At 41.9% G+C, this 21,219-nt stretch overlaps 1 protein-coding gene across 2 annotated transcripts; it reads left to right on the forward strand.

Annotated features, from left to right (window-relative positions):
• The first annotated feature begins 2,890 nt into the window (after positions 1–2,890).
• TCTN3 (tectonic family member 3) lies at positions 2,891–19,631 on the forward strand. Of its 2 annotated transcripts, XM_083505183.1 has the most exons (14): positions 2,892–3,119; positions 3,267–3,408; positions 4,849–4,970; positions 5,666–5,796; positions 6,693–6,801; positions 7,661–7,779; positions 8,429–8,464; positions 8,768–8,842; positions 8,951–9,076; positions 10,812–10,907; positions 11,856–11,953; positions 12,246–12,411; positions 13,467–13,592; positions 16,156–19,631. In XM_083505183.1, the coding sequence occupies exons 1-14, from the start codon at positions 2,927–2,929 to the stop codon at positions 16,381–16,383; spliced, it is 1,767 nt and encodes a 588-aa protein (XP_083361309.1). In that variant the 5' UTR covers positions 2,892–2,926; the 3' UTR covers positions 16,384–19,631. The 2 variants fall into 2 exon arrangements, with proteins under 2 accessions (XP_083361310.1, XP_083361309.1); XM_083505184.1 differs by lacking the exons at positions 8,768–8,842; positions 8,951–9,076 and having other exon boundaries at positions 2,891–3,119.
• Positions 19,632–21,219: the final 1,588 nt, after the last annotated feature.

Genomic DNA, 21,219 nt, shown 5'->3' on the forward strand with positions numbered 1-21,219 from the left:
CATAGTTAGAAAGAAAAAGGCCAGAGTTGAGATTTAAGGTTTGTGTGAAGGAGAAGTTGGAGTCCGGCAGAAACCAGAGACAGAGAGACATTACTTATTTCTTTCTGAATCCAAGGTTGCGGCTATGGAAGAAGTTGTGAGCCCTTCAATCATAGGCTCAGATTGTATATATGTGTAAATAAACCATAAATGCTAAAGACACCACAGTCTCCACTGTCCCTCATTCTGAGGAAATCAAACCCTTGGTGAGAGCCTAGAACCCCTGGAATTTTGCAACACTCAGAGATTGAGGTGGCATGCAACACTATAAGGTAGCTTTCTAAGAGTGAAATGAGATGTTCCATGGTTAATTAAAAAGGAACATGGAAAAGAGGACAGTCTTAACCATGTTTCACACTTCATGTGGATCTAGAAAGTACTTTAAATTCTGGAGGGACATTCTGAAGTTTGATCAAGACAATTATTTTGGAAAGTCAAAGTGGTGAAGGACAGTGAATAAGATTTCTGACGTGTGTGTGTATACAGTCAGATATCTTTTCTACATGTTAACTGCATGTCAATGCTTTCCTAATCAGATGCTAGAAAGGTCTGTTAAGAATTTTTGTAATTATGGGTACATATTTTGCAATAGTTGCCTTAGCAAACATTAACACGGAAAGCTCAAGATGCACAAATTCAGTTTTAAAATTATAGTATGGCTGCTGCAGAATGAGACTGTATACAGACTCTGTACTCTGCATACAGAACACATTTTCACAAATGAGAGTAGCCCTACTCTTTAGTTCATGATGTTTGCACATTTTCTGAAATCCACCCACTCATTTCGCAGAAGTAGAATAGAACAGCCTGTACACTTGTCTAGGTCTGGTTTTGGTGACCCCTAGTGGTGCTCATGCGGGAAGACAAAGCCATACAAGCTATGTCAAATGAAATGATAGTCTATCTAATCTATCTATCTATCTATCGATCTATCTATCTATCGATCTATCTAATATATAAAACTTAGCACATTAGTGACTGCATCCTGCATTCAGAATGGGGTCACACACATACCATTTTCTGGATTTGTATTGTGTGTTCCTGGTCAGAGATAGCTGCTATATTCTCCCTCCCCCAGTTAAAAGGAATTTCTAATGTATCCGTTCAGGATTTGTAGCAAAAAGCATGGGGTGGAACAAATCACACGGGCTATAAATGGAACGTTCAAGGTGATGCCCAAGCCTTATAACTAGAGCTTTGGATAACTAGGCACGTCCAGAAGCAATAACACTCCAGATCCCTCTTTTGCAGATCTAGAGAGAGAGATTCTCCCTATTTGAAGTTGACTCAGGCATACGAATCATGCCCCAGATCAGCATCGCCCCGCTTGCTATTAATCCCCCCACCCCTCGCTTTGAACCTGGTCCCGTTTTCAAACCAGAATAGTCTCAGGTCCTCCTTCCCCATTCTAACCAGTTTCTCTGCTGCTCCCTGCATACAAAAGCATACAAACTCATACACACTATCGGGGTGCCAACTTGTATAAAATATTGGGGGAGCCCAGGTAAGTCTCACCCCGCATAATCAATCACATGACGCAGTACACGCACACTATTTGAATGGCAATGCCCATCAACTGGGGGGCGGCTGCCCCTCAAATATTTTATTGTGGGGTCGAAGGGACCTGGGGCCCCTAGGAGTTGGCTCCTATGCACACTATACATTTACCCCCAAAGTAATTAACCCATCACAATACACTCCACCAACAACAAAGTACAGTTCGCCGGCGGGACTGGGGGGTGGGGGGTGTCGTACTTTAAATGTAACCCCAGCCAGATCCATCTCAGAGTAGCAGCGGGAAACGGCTGGCTATTAAAAGTATTATTCCCAGACCAGCAAATTTAACTGCTGACCCGCATTACCCCCTACAAAGATGCACCCCTCGGCTATGCCTTCCTATTCCCTGTAGCCCCAACCCAAGGAAGAGAAGAGTAGGTCTTCTTCGCCTCCGCAAAAGCTGTTAACTATCCATATACAAAAGAAAGTTATTCTCCGGCTATAAAATTCCCGAATTTGCATTGGAACTCTAGGGGCGCAATTGCGCTTAGAACTGAATTTTACCATAAATGTAACGGGGCAGCAGCAAGTGTCCCCCACCTCATACGCCTAAAGTGGTAACAGAGACTTCACGCCTTTTCTACCTCGGGTCTTATTGCGTGTGGAAAATGCATTTTTATTTTTATTTTAAATTTGCAAACATCGTTCAAGCTGAAGTGTTTTTTTACAGGGGATTTTTGGCGGGAAACGCAAACCAACATCGGCACCACCTCTGCAATCTTAACAGTGGACTGCAACACCACAACCCCTCCCCAAACCAGCGACATAAGCTGTGTTGATATTGTCAGTGCTATTAAGAGGAGAGAAAAAAATCGCTTACTGTTGGTTTGTTTTTGGCCAAATAAAAAGTAATAAGAGTTTCAGAATAATATAGCAACAGCATACCAAATTACAATCTTGATTCACTAAATATCAGATGCTATTTAAATATCCTAATCATTAACAAAGAGTGAGAAGCTGGAGGGATCCCTCCCTGTTAATATGTTCCAATAAGGGAAACAAATCGGCTATTTTTTAATATTTGCAAAAAAAAAAAAAACTTTTTAAAAACATCTATTCATAGGTTATCCCTGAGCTAGAGAATTAATTGCTGTCTGGTGCTAATTTCGTTTGTTGCTGCCTTTTGTTTGCTGTTTCCCAATCACAGCTACAGTAAAATTCAGCAAACAATTATCTACAAACTTCGGAGACTGCGCTTTCGCTCCTCTCACTTCCTACTTCTATAGTTTTACGGATACACAGAAGCGGCGGAGACTGACGTACTTCTTTTGAGCCTATACGTCATGAACGTGCGACTGCCGTTTCTTAGCAACGGGGCGATGCGTCCGTTATGGCCGCCGCACAGCCGATGCTCTCGTTGCTGCTCCTGTTGTCGGTCGTGGCGTCGGGGAAGGCGAAGCCCCGGGATGCAAACAGCACTCTGGAAGCAGAGGAAGCGCCCACGAACGAGACGAGCCCCAGTGAGGCGCCCATCAGCGAGGCGGCCGAAGTCGAGAGGAAAGAGAGACTCGAACCCAGAGCTGGTGAGGGAGGGAGAGGCTGAGGGTGCCCTAAAGGCAATATGTGAATAACCCCGCCCATCCCGTTTAGGCGACACTTTACCGAGACCGTTTCTCAGTTCACAGCCTCCTTACCGCATTCAGTTCTAACTCTTTCTCTGTCCCCCACAGGCGCTTCTTCATCGATCTGCCCCTGTGATCTGCACCCAGGCTTCTGCGACCTCAACTGCTGCTGTGATTCAAGCTGTGGCTCAGATTGCAGCACGGGGGGCCCTGAATGTCCCTTCTCTTTTTGTCTTCTAGGCAGCACCAGGTGAAATGCATGGGCACAATTTTCTCTCCACAGTGTGTTAAGACATAGGGGTGGCCTGGGATCTGAATGAATCTGCTAGCTTCATTCAGCCAGGGTGCTTGGTGGTGGCAGTGGTCAGATCCATGAGTACTGTTTGGGTGGATAGGAGGTTTGCACACCTATGCTGGAGAATTCTGACAGGAGCAATAAACACATTAGTGAAAGAGTAAGAATGTAAGTTTTAGTATGTTCTGCCCTGAAGGTCTCTTAAGTGTCTAAGAAAAAGGCATGAGTATGCCCAACTGGTTTGTAGACAACTTGCAAGCAGAGTTAGAGGGAAAGGTTAAGTGAGAGTACGCCTTTATCTTGTGTCCTATAAAGATGTGGGAAGGGGGAAGGCATCTTTTTCTGAGCTACTAATGTTGCTGCCTTTGCTTTTCTTTTACAAAAGAAAGGCAGGCTAGTTGTTTAGAAGTAAAGCACATGTGTTGCATGTTTCAAATTGAAGCCTTGGTATCTCTGGGTAACAAAATCTCAGGTAGCTGGGCTAGGAAAGACCTCTGCATGAGTGTTCAAGATAGATATTGTTTGTCATTCAAGATAGATATTGTTTGTCAATGATGGTAGCACCCAGCTCACTTGGTCAACAGAGTACAGGATTGCTTATAGTTGCCTATAAGCAGGGATACTGCCAGCCAAATTCCAAGTCTCATGCCTGACAGCTTCAGCCAGTCACGCTGCTTGACCTCCCAAGCAGTGGCGGAGCTTCATGCTCCAGCCCCAGGGGGCGGAAAGCAGGCAGGGGTGGGGCTGGCATACTCCCCAGGGATGGGGTGTGCTGCCCGTAGGGGTGTGGTGCATGTCCTGGGGGCATGACACCCAGCGCGGGGGGGGGGGGGCAGCCACGATGGCACCCACTGGGATCGTTCTGCCGGGGGCAGTGCGCTCCCCCCGCACTCCTCTTCCGACCCGCCAGTGCTCCCATGCATTTCAAACCAGTAGCATAGATCAAATGATCGGGGGGGGGGGGGCGCAAACTGTGAGTGTCTCCAGAAACTAGCATTGCTTAAAAACCTAATTAGGCCATTCATTTTAAAGGAATTATTTTTTAAAAAGAAAGGGGGGGGGAGCAAGTATGCACAATCACAACAAAAATAAAATACTAAAGCAAAATAATGGTCTAACTAATCCTATACTAGGCAAACTTAACATAGTAAAAATTACCCTTATAGTGACTTCTGATGTTGATAGCCTCTCAAGTTGGTTACAGGATGGATGACAAACTAATGCAGGGACTATATCAATATGCACAGTGTCTTATATTGGGTGGTTTTGAGTGACAGATTGCTAGGTCACCCAATCACAGAATAGGCAAGTGCTTCAGGAAATATATTATTGAGTTGTGTTTGCTTAAATAACGCTCCTGTGGTGTGGTTTTGTGTGTTTTTGCTTTCTTATTAGGGCTGTGAGTCAGGTGTGCTTGGAAAAATCCACAATTTTCCAAAATAACACCCCTTACCGTACTGATGTCCTTCCTGGTCCTGGTGGATGTGTATTGCTGTTCTGTGTGGAGTTAAATGATCGTAAGTTTAGATCAGTATCTAGGTTCCTATTCTGTTTGGTCAAGGTTCTTCTCTGAAGCTGATTTTAAAAATAGAAGTGCATATTGTACTTGCTAATTTTCATTTATGAACTGTTCATTTATATATATTTTCCTTTTAGAGCAAGGAAAGAGGTTTGCTTCATAGAAGCTGGTGACATCCTGTTGCCAACTCTACCCCCTTTGTTTCTGAACTGTCTACAATTCCCTTACTAATATCAAAGTTGCAATTTTGTACGCTCTTTGATGTTCCACAGAGTGTGACACAAGGTGCTGTCTTCATTTATGTACTCCCCAAGAGCCTTTTGCATGATTTTTTCATTATTCTGAGGAGCAGAGCTCCCCAGTGCTTATGCATTGTATATCCAGTGCAACGCGTAAAAGGGAGCATCCTGTAGTAGCAGAGCAATAAAATATTGTACTAGGATAATAAAACCTCTAATCCTGATGTCTGTTGAGATTGCAGTCATTCAATATTTTTGTGCCCTCTAACAGAGTGGAGAAGAAAACTTTTAACAAGCACCAAGTCCTATAGCTTGCCTTATAAAATTCTTCCCTCTAGAAGGAGTTCAGATTTGCAAAGCGGAATGAGATTTCATTTTAACACTGTGATGTTTCGGTTGCATGTATCCCTTCTCGCCCCCCCCCCCCCGCCCCCCACCGCTATTCTACATATAGCAAAGCTGAACTATTTACAGCAGCCACAGGTGGTTACAAAAGTCAACTTTCCAGCACTTTCAGCGCAATATGGAGGGTCTTCTTTCAACTTGCCTGATCAAGTTCTGTCATCACCATCTGCCTTTTACCGGGTGAGTTAGCCTCTAGTTATCAAGGATTTTCTCTTGAGGTTTTCGTGGTGAGAAGGCTGCTTCTAGAAAATCTAGGCAGAATATCTAGACAGAAGAGGTCAGGGTTAAGTTTTCCTTTTCAATCTTCATACTTCCTCTATGGATGAAGCCTTCCTAGTAATTTACAGTAAGGTTCCAGGCTCAATTCTCAGCATACAGTATCTGGTTAGGGCTGGGAGAGGCTTCTTCTTGAAACTGTCTATGTAGACAATACTGAACTAGCTGGACCAGTTGTTTCATTCAGTATAAGGCAGCTTCCTGTGTTCCTAAGTTTACAGTGGTACCTTGGGTTATGAACTTAATTTGTTCCAGAGGTCCGTTCTTAACCCGAAACTGTTCTTAACCCGAAACTGTTCTTAACCTGAGGTACCACTTTAGCTAATGGGGCCTCCCACTGCTGCTGCACTGCCGCTGCACAATTTCTGTTCTCATCCTGGGGCAAAGTTTGCAACCTGGAGCAACTACTTCCAGGTTAGTGGAGTTTGTAACCCAAAGCGTTTGTAAACCAAGGTACCACTGTGTTTAAATACTCATCCTCATGCAGTAGAAGAGATGATTATGGGCCTCTCTTGTGTGTGCTTTGCTCTGAGTGATTCATTTTCAGCTCTGGGTGGTATTATTTCAGGTAGTTTTTAATGTTTCATTTTGTTATTATATGTGTTGTAAGAGGCTCAGAGTGGCTGGGACAACCCAGCCAGATGGATGGGGTATAAATAATAAAATAATTCTTCTTCAACTAAGCTTTACTCAGAGTAGACCTACTGGCGTTAATCAACATATCTAAGTTAGGTTCATTCATTTCAATGGGTCTACTCTGAATGAAACTTAGTTGAATAGACCCTCTGTTTTCATTTCAGGTGGGAGATCCTATACAGACTTACTTTGCTGCAACATCTGTATTAAGTATACTCAAACAACCAGTGGGCATTGGAACCAGCCAACTTTGCATTGATGAGAATCCTGCTGGTGAGCATGGGAACTTCAGCAAAGTCCTGACATCTGTTAGTTGAGCTCCACAAACTTCATTGGAGTTTAGTGCCGAGTAATTGTTTTTAGCAGCTAATGAGTTTTTTGGCTTCCTGCTGTACAATGGCAAATATAAAGGAGTTCCTCTCTTTTTTGCTGCCAGACAAGTGGGGTGGTGGTGGTAAAGAGGGAGTTAACAATAGAGTGCACAGTGCATAGCAACATTTTTGTTTCAACCTGTGATATGATCTGCTTTCCAATACAATATGCAACTTAATATTATTTTGAAAGAGCCTTTCAGCAGCATTTAAATTGCCAGCAGCATTTAAAATACTTATCCCTCCTGTGGTAAAGAAGCAGGTAGTACAGTCTAAGATGGGCAAGATGGGTTCCAGAGGCAGTGACTAAAGGGCCTAAGTCCTATCATAATCCCAGGCAGTGGGTCAAACCAGGCTACAGCAAAAGTGTAGCTAGTTGAGGTTTTCTTTGCTGAGGCAAGTTGCTCTGGACTGAGTTGCTGATGAACAGGTTAGGCTAGGGCTTTATAGGTCTCGGTGGACAGGAATTTGTGCTTGTGATCCACTGAGTACTTAACTAGGCTTGGCCCTACAACCCAGGCAATGCCTTGGAAGTACAGTGCTTAGTCTGTCAGACTTGCAGTTAATACAGTGTGTTGGTGGCACAGCCAGGTAATAAGATGTTGGAGCCTGGCTGTTGGGAGTTCTGAATTTAAAACATACACACACCATGGCATGTTACAGGTTGGATTGCCCAGTTGACTGCATTTGTGGATTCCTGTGCATTAGGATGGCATTTACTGCGTGTCCCTACCCGCTTATGTGACCTGTTAATTACTTAGGTTTCCTGGAGAGCAAAAACACAAGCTGCATTCGGATCCTTACTGACTTAACAAGCAGCTGCACCACTGACCCTGCACTGGATGCAGCTTCATACTACCGTGGCTTCAGTGTGCTGAAGGTAACTCTTTTTATTTTGCTATTTTGGTATAGTATTGGTTATCTTTCCTAATTCAAGTATGTTTCCACATTGCCTAAGCACATCTGAGTCTTCTGCTTCCTTGCCAAATGAAGAATAGGTTTAAAAATATTTCTTTTTATTGTCGAATACCTTGAAATATTGGGGAAGCAATTGATATTTCTGTTAGCCTACTACAGGCATAAAGAGTATTTGGGGCCTACAAATGAAGAGATTTTTCCTAAATAATGTCCAGCAAAAATAAGAACCCCCACCTTAAAAAAAAGCAACTGGAAACAAAAGCAAAACAATGGGATTTACAAGAAAGAGGTTTATTGATCCAACACATTTTTAACTCTACTTCAGGGAAATTCAGATGTGCTACCTTTTTTATTTCTTATGGTAAAAAATAGATGAGGTAGCACATCTGAATTTTGAATTACTGTTCTCTGAATTTCCCTGAAGAAGAACTAGCAGAGTTCAAAATGTATTGGATCAATAAACCTTTTTCTTGCCTACTCCTAAATAATGCCTCATCCCCAATAGATAAAAGAACACTGCGAAGAAGACAAGACTGTAAGACTGGGATCAAAGGTTTGTAAATCATTATCTTGTGCAGACACTAAAGTATAGCTGGCTTTTCATTTTTCAGGTCCCAGTCAACATGACTATTTTCCAACCCATACAGGTGAGATTTTAGTTTGTTTTTGCCTAGTGATAATTTTGAAACATAGTCTAGAAAATGGACTGGGAATTGTGGATCTAGCTATACACAAAGAAATGAGTGTTGTAAAGATGCTAGTTTATTTGTATATGGTCTCAAGGGAATGCTTAAGTTTCCTGCTGCATGTAGCAGAATAGTTGTGAGGATTATTTTTTGTGAAGTGGGTTGGAAGTTTCGAATGCCCCTAGTCTAAGATGACTGTGGCTAGATTATGTGGGTGAAAGATAAATATGATATGAGAACTGAAAATATATTTTGTGTCTCCAGGTCAACATCACCCCTGTTTCAGAGCCTGCATCTCCTTCACTAAGTGGTAGCACGTGCCACAATGTTGTTTCTGAGGTATCATTAGTTCTTCAAGTGCTGTCCTCATTAGTAGAGGTGTGGGGAGGTGACCTGAGGCCTAAGTTCATACCTTGTCTCTCTCTGACATGTATGTCATACTTTTAGGTGAGCTATGAGGTGGAGTTCAATGGGATTCATGGAATTCAGAAAGTGTCTGTTCAATTCAAAGTTGCCAGTATATCTGGGAATCCAAGAGCCACACTGCAACAGCACTTTTCTCTTCATTTTGGGGTCAGTGTTTGTTCTTATATGCATTCTTGGACTGTGGGGAAAAGGGTTGGGCTGGGGCCATTGTGTGCAACTGGATCCTTTGATGTGTTATGAGCCCAATGAGAATGGAACCCAGAGTCAGTATTCTCCTGTCATGGGCCTCAATGGTGGTGCTGTTGTGGAAGTGAGATGGCTACTCTGAAACACAAAACGGGCTTGCAAGTGTGGATCCATATTTATTTCTTGGCCGTATGTGATCAAAGAAAGGATTGAGTTTGTGCTGCAGAACAATTGCGATGGCGTAGAAGTCTAGGTTCTTCTCAAGGCTGTCAAAGTCTCAGGCTGCTGCACTGAAGAAGCATTTTCTAGGTCTGACAGCAAGTTGGAGAAGTCTCCATCCTGTTTATCAAAGTGATGCAAATTAATTTTGGAGCTAGGGAAAGGAAGCTATCAGTGCTTTGAAATGGCCTGCCAAACATTTCTAAATGGAGATAGGCCTTGCATACAATGAAAGGGGAAGGGTACAATGTTTTGGAAACTTCTTTTGTCTAGTTGGTTAACACCAGCAGTTCTAAGAAGATTCTGAGTTTTTAGTATTCAATCTGTACAGAATCTGTGCACTTTGTCTAGTACACTTTTAGCTTTGCCTGTAATCTTAGTATCTGTAATTCTGATTAGCTCTTACACAAGCTATGATGATGGAGTGGTAAACAGACTAGAAAGTATTTAAATTGTTTTTTTTCTCCTTCCATCTGCTAAATTTGTCTCCCGCTTTGTGTACCTGTGAAGCAATCACATAAACAATAGAGTAAAGCAGATGAATAGGCAACCAATTGCTTAAACTCAGTTCCTGTAATACCAGTTATTTGTGTATACTGGTAAAAAAAAATTGCTATGTCTGCCTGGTGACTTATTTTGGAGAATGGAGTGCTGTGGTAGATATGCCCATAGTCTGAGTCCATGTGACTGATAAGAGTCACGAAGACAGTGCAGAGGAGATAAGAGTATGAATTTCTGGGCAAACTATACTCTCTTTCCCTCTGCATCAAACACAAACTAATCATCCTCATTCTTTGCCTTTCCTTGCCACTTTTTCTCTTCTGCCTGTGTCAGTAATTCTCCAATTGCTTAGAGAATGAAAGATGTGCCACAGATGCTGACTTTGCATATTTATTCCTTATCTAAAAGACATGTAGCCTTTCTATAAATCACACACACATATAAAAGGAAATAATGCTGCAAGTTGCTCATCTATTAACTTTGACGTAATCATGACTAAAGCAGAACATGATGGCAACATAATTTCTTCTCTTGCTTTTCACTAGGGAAGAGACTTCTTGTAAATCTCTGCAAAACTGCTTCCACTGTTGTCCTTCAAATTGCTGCTTACATTTCTTGTTGCCTTATAACATCACATGGGATTCCTGCCTGGTGTATTAGCCAGTGTTCTTTTTTATTCCCATTTCATTCACATGTCTGACAGTGCCCCAAGATTATCTATAATCCATCACTGCGGTGTTGGGTCAGTGGATTCATGTATGGTACTTCAATGCACTATTATAGGATTTTAGTATGTGTAATGACAAAACAAGGCCCCCTTCGTCTGGCATGAGTGGGCTCAGCTCCCACTTCTTTGGCATGTCAATCCTAACCATTAGGCCAGGTTTGAACTTTGTCCCTTACTAATTATTGTATTTCAAAGTATGTACAGATGATGGTATAATATGGTTGATGTAATTTGTTTTGTCTCTTGCAGAGCAGGAGCCCTTCTCTCACCAAACAGAGAAGCGGGAACCCTGGATATATTATAGGAGCACCACTGATAGTTCTGTATAATGGCACCCAGCAGCATGTATCCTTTCTGGCACTGTGTTTGATCTAGTATCAGGAGTGTAGCCTGATACCAGGAGTGTACCCTTAGGTCTTAGATGATTGTAGAGCTGTATAGAGGATTTTGACCTCACCCACTGTTCTTCATATCACTGCATATATTAATACATATGTGAATGCCCTGTGAGAACCAAGGCCCAGAATTAATGCTCTTGGTATTAGTAATCACCTCACACTTTTAACTACAAATGAGAGCATCCTGCAGGGCTATCTGCAATGTATTACTTGATCCGCTGGCCTCAGATTTTCTTAAAAAGCTGTAGGCTGATGTGTATATGCAATTATATACTTCTTTGTTTATTCCTGCACTTGGCTTTTCAATTGTTTTCTGGTCTATGCAACATCCTTTTGTTTCTAAGTTTTTGGATCCAAAAGAAAGAACATGTGGATGAGCCCAGCTGTTCAGTTAAGATGTTGCCATGAGCCAATTATGGGTTATAAACAGCCTGTGAATGGTTCTTGGAGATGAGGTGATATTTTATATGTCTCACTATAATACCCAAGACGGAGCAACTGAGAATGCATTCTCTTTGCTGTTCATGTGCTGCATTTAATCAGCCCCACAACTGGGGGGGGGGGGATATTTTTATTTGGAGAAGTGGCAAAAGTGTTGAGGTGTTCATGTTTGGCTGCCTTTTCATCATTTAGGCTAAAGTAGTAAACATTTAGCCTTTTATTACATTAAAACCATTTGACTTAAAATATTTCAGATTATTTATCAGTAGTTGATATTCTCCAAACCTGAGAATGAGTTAAAATGTAAACAAATGATTGTGTACGTACGTACACACCATATTGGAGTTGTGTACACATGTACACACTTGGAGTTGCTTTCTGTCCACAAGACCGAAGACAGTTTCTCTGGTTTCCGTTGTATTCTAGTTTAGTTTCCTGACACCTCTCTCCTCAGATAACCATTTTACAGAATCAAGTTGATGGTCAATGCTCAGCAACTGAAAGGTATAAAGTACAGTTTAGAGAGAATGTGAGGACAAGTTGCCAGTTCAGGTAATATTCCTCATATTCTCTTGAATGTTTACACTCTTTGTACAGACTTGTATATACAGCCAAATTTTGTAAATCAGAGCTGACTGTTCACTGCTTAGCACATAAACTTAAGGAACTTGGCAAGGGATAATTTTAACTTCTCACCAAATGTACCTCCATTGAAGAACTGATTTAGACATGTTCCAGTTCAGTAATTCCTGAGAAGTAATGTAAAGGTAATGTGTTTCTGAATGGTAGTTAAGTTTCACTGACCTGAGACCAATGGATGCTCCCTGTTTTGTCTGATTTCCAGCGTACCCTTCAAGCCGGAGGAAGCAAACTGTAGCCATTTCCAAGAGACACTATACCAAGCCTTTGAGGGAGCATACAACTTAGGCGGTTTGGCCATAACTGGCAATGCTGACCCAAGCCGTCCAGGAGAGCGGACCAACATTTTCACCCAGGGGTGCAAAATACAGGTAATATGCAGAGAGACAGAGTAGCTAGCTTTGTATCAGACATCCTATTGTAAGCTTTGCCACAGCACCTGAAGGATGAAAGGGCAACCTTCTACCCTATAGAAGAAACTTCCCTCTAACCGTGTCAAGCTGGAGCACATTGTATTTTGCCAAGACCAGTGGCACATTCACAGGTCCCTAATGTATTCACATAGAACTTCCTTCAACTGGGCCATAAGTCTTTTGTCTTCTTTTGTTCCTCCCAATGAAAGGAGAGGTAGCTGTAGAAACATCATTTTCTGCATCCCCATGCAATTCTGACTACCTCTGAGATGTCACTCTCTTCATAAGAACACAAAAGAGCCTTTTAGATCAGGACAATGGCCCATCTAGTCCAGCATCCTGTTCTTACAGTGGCCAATCAGATAATAATAATAAAAATAAAATTTTATTTATATCCCGCCCTCCCCATCCGAAGCCAGGCTCAGAGCAGCTAACAACAATAAAAGTAACACAGCATTCTAAAATCAATTCATTCTAAAATCAAATCAAAATCAAATCAATGGCAACCATTAGGCTAGAGTTCTGTGAGGATTACCAAAGGAGGGAGTCAGACTGTGCCTTGGCCAAAGGCCCGGTGGAACAGCTCTGTCTTGCGGGCCCTGTGGAAAGATGTCAAGTCCTGCAGGGCCCTAGTCTCTTGTGACAGAGCGCTCCACCAGATTGGGGCCACAGCCGAAAAAGCCCTGGCTCTGGTTGAGGCCAGCCTAACCTCCCTGTGGCCCAGGACCTCCAAGATGTTTTTGTTTGAAGACCGTAAGGTCCTCCGTAGGACATGCAAGCAGGATTCCAGCACAAGGGCACTCTCTTCTCCTGTGGTTTCCAGCAACTGGTGTTCAGAAGCATATTGCCTCCAACTGTGGAGGCAGAGTAGAGCCTTCATGTTTTGCTCTGTATTTCAGCACAAATTTAGCAGTAATTCTGATTCTTCCCCTTTGCACTGCTGATTACTCAGCAGGAATACAGCTCTTTGGGAGTACGCTTATTTAATTTAGAATTTCCCCTTTTCTTTCTAGGAGGGGCTTTGTATGGTTCCCATTGCCCTGAAGATCCAAGTGATTTGGGCCCATGTAGGCCTCCTGTCTAATCCGCAAGCTCAAATATTGGGAGCACGATACCATTATCTCTGCAAATCTCTGAAGGTCTGTCACAAATAATGTCTCAGGGCTGTTTTTCGTTTCTTTGGACCATTTCAGATGTAATGCAAAGTGTATGAGCTATAGTGAGTTCACACATCTGACCTCTTTTGTGCACCAGAGAAGATTGAAAGCTACATTCGATTTTAAACTAACCACAGCTCACTGTTGCAGCTTAACTCGGTGAATTCTGGTTTGTTTAAACTCTGAGTAGTTCAAACAAGCTAGGATCAAACAGTGGTTTATTATCCTGATTTGTTCACTACCTAGTGTTTGAACCTACCAGAGTTGCCCTATTTCAGAAACTTGCTTAGTTAAAAACTAGAAGCAGATGCTTCCTATAATATTCTCTGACACATGCCAGAGGAGAAAGGGGAGCCCAAGACTTAATGTTGTTTGTACACATAAGGCTAAACCAGGGGCCAGATCTTTCTCTCCCTCCCCACTCCGCAGGCCAACTTTGACAATTGGGCAGGACCACCTAAAGCAAGAGGGTGACCAAGCAGGATTGCATACCCCATGCATCAGCTTCTGCTTTGGGTAGTTCAGTCCTGCTTTCTGCAGGGATCAGCTTTACTAGTAGCTCATAGAATTGTAGAGTTGGGACCATGAGGTTCATCTAGTCCAGGGGTAGTCAGCCTTTTTATACCTACCGCCCACTAATGCATCTTTCTTGTTGGTAAAATTTCCTTACTGCCCACCAGTGCTCGATGGAAGGAGGATTCAGCTTGTGCCGTAGAACCCCCTACTGTAAAGTTACCAGACGTCCCCATTTCCCGGGGACGTTCCCTGGATTTACAAATCAGTCCCCTGACAAAATCCATCTACTGAGTAGGAAGTTGAAAAGTGTCCCCGGATTCATTGAAAAAAAATCTGGTAACCTTACCCTACCACCCACCTAGACTCCTGAAACGCCCACTATTGGGCGGTAGGGACCAGGTTGACAGCCCCTGATCTAGTCCAACTCCCTGCAGTGCAGGAATCTTGCCCAACATGGGGCTCAAACTCAAGGCCCTGAGATTAAGAGTCTCATGCTCTACTGACTGAACTGTCTGATGTTTGGGGGGAAGTGAACTGGTGGGCTGAATGAGGAGGCCTGGTGGGTCACATTTGGCCTGCAGGCTGGAGGTTCCCCACCCCTTGCTGAAGCATAGTTTAGCAATAAATCTGAACAAGCCCAATGAATTACAGTGGTACCTTGGTTCTCAAACATAATCCGTTCCAGAAGTCTGTTCCAAAACCAAAGCATTCCAAAACCAAGGCGCACTTTCCCATTGAAAGTAATGCAAAACAGATTAATCCATTCCAGACTTTTAAAAACAACCCCTAAAGCAGCAATTTAACATTAATTTTACGATCTAACAAGACCATTGATCCATAAAACGAAAGCAATAATCAACATACTGTACTATAAAATAAAAAAGACAGTATTGTAGATGATAAAAAAATTTTTAAAAATAATTCTTACCTGCACTGATGATAGTCATTGTTTGGATGAGGGACTTTTATCCATTTCTGCAGTCACATAGTCAGTCAGTAGCTGAACTGTGTTCCACACAGCCACAAAAACAAATTAACTGAAAAAGCCTCAAAAACAAAAATGCAAAATAAATAGTAAAAACAAGAGTGCTAAACTTAATCTGTTCCGGAAGTCTGTTTGACTTCCGAAATGTTTGAAAACCAAGGTGCAGCTTCTGGTTGGTGCAGGTGCCCTGGAATCAATAGCCGACAGCCGCATTGGACGTTTGGCTTCTGAAAAACGTTCAAAAACCAGAACACTTACTTCCAGGTTTTTGACGTTTGGGAACCAAGGCGTTTGAAAACCAAGGTACCACTGTATTTCACGATTACTTATTAACTGTCTTCCAAAGTAAAGTAAAAATGATTGTAACAAATAATAACTCATACTACTTAACCAGAATTTTAGGAAATATTAGGAGATCAGTGAAGAAGCCTGCTCCTGTCCACTAGAGTGTGAGGGAAGAACTATAGGAGTTGTATAGGATTGATCTGCTACATTGACAGAGAGCGCTGCAAGACAAGAGACTAGTTCTCTGTGTAGTGCAATACCACCTATTGCCACTGTAGAGCTCACAAGGGATGCCAGGTGTAGCCTCCAGCTTCTGTCCACAGCCAGAAGGAGGAGGCTAAACAGGTGATAGAATAATTTTAATAGCTGTGTGTCAGGAGGTCCAGTGGGTGGGAGGATGGTCTCTAGGCTCTGTGTTCTTCACTTCTATGTCTGTTCATGCATCACAAAGAAAGGACAGATTTGCAGCTGTCAATGGTAAGGTGGAAGGGGAGCTGGTGGTGGGAAATAATAGCTATAGAAATGGATATCACTTTTCTTTTCAGTTCCATTTGCTGTAGAGTAGTCCCAGTCTCCTATTTTGAGAGACATGTCATGTCGCAAGCCCAAGACAAATGTCTCAGGCTTCCCTTTCATGTTCAGGCAGCAGCTCTGAATTATGATGGACTAGTGTAAGAGGCCTGTGGAGCAATTTGCTGTGAGGTAGGAACCAAGCAAGGCTCTGTACATTCTAAAATGATAGTTTTGTTTTTCTTCCAGTCCATTGGCAACATGGTGAACATGTTGCCTTTGACAACCACAGTTGCCTTCACGGATGCTACTAAATGGCCAGAGCCACCCCGCGGTCAGCCCAGAGCCTATTGGAAGCTTCCATTTGATTTCTTCTTCCCTTTTAAAGTGGCATTGAGTGGAGCTGGGAGCAGCTCAGGCAGCCTACCTGGTACTCTGCTGGTGACATTAACGTTTTGTAAATTACTTGTCTCATGAATGTCTTTTTTTATAAGAAGCACAAGATCTGCAAGAGCCATATTGGCATTACTTGTATTACATAGCATTGCTTGCTGTGAAGTGACTGAATCAGAATGGACGCACTCTTGTGGGAAAGTGTGTTTAAGAAACAGTCTCCTCCTAGTGGAGGGTATAGAGTGGAAACTGTGCGTCACATGACTGCGATGCTTGTAGTCAAGTCTAGGAACCTCTGTACATCACTATCTGGACTTGTGGTGACCTGTTGAAAACTCATCAGCCCATGGTGAGCTGATCAAATGCACATGCCACACATGAATATGGTATTCAGCTCATGAGGGTAAGTGCTAACAGTTGTGCCATACGTGACTTGCCATGCCTCTTTATGGGTGAAGAAAGAGGTGGGACCCAAAGTGACATGGGCACTCTTCCTCCTCATTCTGAAGCTTTTGAGCCTCTTCTATGCAGCCCCTTACGTTCCCCAAAACCTTTGCCAGTGTGGAAGTGCTTGAGGACGATCTCAGGCTGCTTTAGATCTCAGTCAAGGAAAAAGCTCCCAGTCACAAACTCTGACGTATTATTTCTTGAAGAAAACACTAGAAGTAGAAAGTCCTTTAGCTTTCAGTCTGCTTTCCCTTGTCTGTTGTCAGGGGGAAACTTGGGACACTTGATAACGCACAACTTTGTAAATGAAACTATTTTATCTTTATGGATTGTCATTAAAAACTAGTATCATTCCTCTTTTCATGATAAAACAATCACGCCTTTCATGACTCACCTCAATAATACCTGTCTCTTACCTTTATACTAACTATGGCTGGCTTTCCTAGAGGAGTCAAATTGGGACACGATTACTGAAAAAGAAATCTCTCCACAATCGCAGAGGATACAAAGCTGCACTGGTGCTAAATGTCCTTTTATGTTATAGAACTTATGCACACTTGTTTATTAACTATGGGAGCTTGGGAAGTGGGCTTTAATTTTAGGAGTGTTGCAACCTATGTCCTACTGAAGAGTTCTTCCCTAATATATTACACTTTAACCAACAGCCTTATTAAACAAAGCCAGTGTATAAAAAATTAATTATTTTGTGGTGGCATCTTGTTATAATTACTCTGCCTGTCTGCATCTGATGTGAGACAAATATAATTTCTGTTTTGCTTTATTGCTTCACAGCATATGGGGCTGTTTAACAGATATCAGTAATGACACCTTTCATGTCCAAGTAATTGGTGTAGCCCTGTCCTACCATAGTTGCTTTTTAGCATTTCCCTGCAATACAATAGAATTATAGCTTCTTCCAGCATCTGGAAAAATGTATAATACCTATTTGTTATCAAATAACAATAATCTTTTTTCTTTTCTTTTTTAAAACACCCTGTGAGTGCAATTTTTATACATTTCTGCTCAGAAGTAAGTCCCATGAAGTTCAATGGTTCTTACTTTCAGGGTCAATAGTTGTAAAATTAAAGCCTAAATAAAGGATGCCTATGAGAGGTAGAGGGACCCATTGTCATGGGATAATGTATTGCCTTTACAGTATACATCTCAAGTCTTCTAATTTCAGGTCACCATCTACTTTTGTAGCCCTTATGGGACAGTAAAAGCTTAGTGAGAGGCATTGCTAATGGGGAATGGAGCAAAATGACATACTATATCTTTATAATATGTCTCATACCAAAGAATCCAACTATCTCAACTTTTGTTGCTCAAAATTGTCCACTATGATCAGTTGAAGAGTGACCTTCAAGCCTATGGTTTCAGAGTTGCCTTGAATCTTGAGGTAGGCAGAAAGTGACCCTACCCTGTCAACTCTAAAATAAGGACACTTTAGGAAAAATTAGCCTCAAAGTCCAAGTAGGAGGACTAGTAATTTACAGCTTTCCAGTTGGAGTGTGATATGAAATCACATGTGATAATGCCTTGGCCCAGTTCCTTGCTTGTCCGTCCTCATGTCACCTGGGGTTCTGGCAAAAAATGAGCACTGTGAAAATGTGTTTCTTGGGCTGCTTGTGTGGGTGGCAAGAAATTATAGGTTTTGTCCCCTGAGAGGAGATACAGCTATCTTCATTTATCTAAAGGGCTATAACATGGAAGATGGAGCAAGCTTGTTTTCTCCTGCTCTGGAGTCTAGGACCCGAACCAATGAATTCAAATTACAGGAAAGGAGGTTCTGACTAAACATCAGGAAGAACTTTCTGATAGTTAAGAGTTATTCGACAGTGGAACAGACTCCCACGAGAGACGGTGGACTACTTCCGTGGGGTTTTTTTTCCTTTAGGGTTTTTAAGCAAAAGTTAGAGAGCCGTCTGCCATGTATGCTTTAGTTGAGATGCTGCATTGAGGAGATTGGGGTCCCTTCCAACTCTATAGTTCTTTTTCCACTGAAATGTCACTGAACATACCACAAATAAGGGTGCAGATTGCACCTCAGATCAAATTCCACCCCTACTTTTGGATTTCTTCATCTGAAAAGTAGTAAGTAGTAGTACCTTGGAGAGGTGCTACGGGTTTTATCTGCAAAGTCCTACTAAGTGTATCTCAGCTACTTTTTCTTGTGTGTGATCGTCCCTCAGCATTCTTTGGTTCAGAGAATGGCTGAAGAGTATATGATGCTAAGTGGGGCTCACTTGGAGGCAAGGTTCTCTGAAAGACTTGTGTAAGCTGCTCTGAGCTTCCCAAAAGAAAGATGAAGATACTGTAAATAAAAATTTCAGCATTGGATAATATTAAGGAATGAAGAATGATTTCCTTCAAAGATTTCACAAACTTTGTTCTAACAAAGTGGGAACATGAGATTGACAATTCTTAAGTCAGATGAAATTTATGCTGGAGGAGTATTTTTAAAAAGTTTAAAAAGGAAAAATCTGATATTGAAACTATTTTAAGTTTTTAAAAAACTATTACATTTCCTGGTGGATAAAAAGTATAGGACAAACTCAATTTTTATTATGATATCTTTAGATATCTGCAGAAATTGTCTTTGCTCGGTGTTGGAAATCTCCATCTGTACCTGTACCAACCATAGCAAACTGGCTGGTAACTGTCTTAGGTACTGCGTACATGGGGGAAATGGATAACTGTTAGCTACTGGTCCAATGTTGCAGAAATAGAAACGTGTGTGTGTGTGATTGGAACCGGATTCTGGATTTAGGCTGACTTGACCAATTGGTACTGATGTGAATGACTTGTTTGTTTTTTACTTTGTGTCTCTTTTGTAAACATTGTATTTGATTTAAATAAAAAAGAACACTCTACCCTTTCCACTGCAGCCACCTTATGTGTGATTCCACTGATTTTTCTTTTAAAAGCAGGCTAATTTCAATTCTGTGGGCAGTCTATTTCATAAATAACTTCAGTGCAGGTGGGGTTTCTGTGGGTGAGATGTTCTTTGTAGGAGCAGATTCCTCCCTCGTGTTTTTCTCCCTTATCAAAAGGTAGTTTCTAGTAGGAGGGTGTCAGTGTCCCCCTATTTAGCATGAGGTCACACCACTGGGCAGACCCATATTTGCACGGTGAGAGGTAGATGCTTAAAGAACGTTCACACTCCTACGAAAGTCTCATAAAGCTCTGTCTTGGCAAACCATAAGAACCCATTCTGTCTCCTTAATTCACTTTCAGTAGTCATTGGCACATATATTCCTAGAAGTGGCCTTTAAGGAACATTTAGGCCACGTACTTTCTTGACCATGTTTAGTCAGAAGTGAGAGAATGCCTACAAGTGACTGTTCTTAGGATTGCAGCCCTGACTATATGCTGTTCCATGCATCTTAGTTTTATGGTTTGTGTTTTAGAAGCTTGGCTGCGCAGCACCCATATCTGAGTACTGATTGTAAGGAGCACATGATTCCTGTGTGAGTCCCAGCTGTATAGTGCATTTTGCCCGTCTGGGCTTTGGCTTCACAGAGCATGCAATAACAAAGTCCAGCTTTTGTTGACTTTAGGTGTTTAAGCATGAGGCCAACTCCCTAATGGATAACTCTTAGGAACAAGCTGTTTCCTGACCTGCCCCTCAATGTCTCCAGAAAGAAGCCTGGACTCTTTTGTTTTGACTTGTTTCTTTTTATTTATTTTTCTAAAACCCTGTTCTGATAGAACAATATATGACAATGTTACAATACGATAATATCTGCTTAAGGTCAATTGTATAGGTCCAAATTGTCACTCTGTCTTCTCACGTGGGGGTAGTATGACAGCTGAACTGAGTCGAATACCAGTGCATACCATATACTTCCAAACGATTGAAAGGGACTGTCCCTTCATTTGTTTTGAAGCAGAAAGTTCCAGTTTGGGAGAGAGACAGATATTGCATTTGTCCTTGTGAGACTAAATTCTGCCGCAAGTTCCTTGTGTGCTGAGCAAAGAGGGACAGGACAAAGTTCTTAATCTCTGCTCTGCTCCATTTCTCCCAGCAAGATACTTCCAGTGGAAAGGTTGAAAAGCAAAGGAAGTGGCCTCTTGGCTTTCAGGACTTTTTTGTGCAAGTAGTAAATTAGTAACTCCTTTTCTTTCCTATCTCAAGGTGGGTTACATGTCTTGACATTTTAAACTTACATTTTTATCCCGCTTTAAAAAAGTGAACAAATGTTACAAATTATAACCTATTTGAGGTAGGGTAGTCTGCACAATGTCACCCAATAAGATTTATAATGGAGCAAGGATATGCACTTGGATTTTACAGACTAAAATTATATTTTGTCTGATATTCTGTGTTGTACTAAGGGGAGCCATAGCAACAAGCCAAAAATCTACTTTCTGAATGAATGCCCAAAACAAAATGCATACATTACTAACATAAATCAATATGAAGCAACATATAAAGTGGCAGGGGGAGGCTGAGAGCATCTTTTCTCTCTT

The sequence above is a fragment of the Podarcis liolepis genome (assembly GCF_965112155.1).
Source record: "Podarcis liolepis genome assembly, chromosome: 5".
Classification (NCBI taxonomy): domain Eukaryota; kingdom Metazoa; phylum Chordata; class Lepidosauria; order Squamata; family Lacertidae; genus Podarcis; species Podarcis liolepis.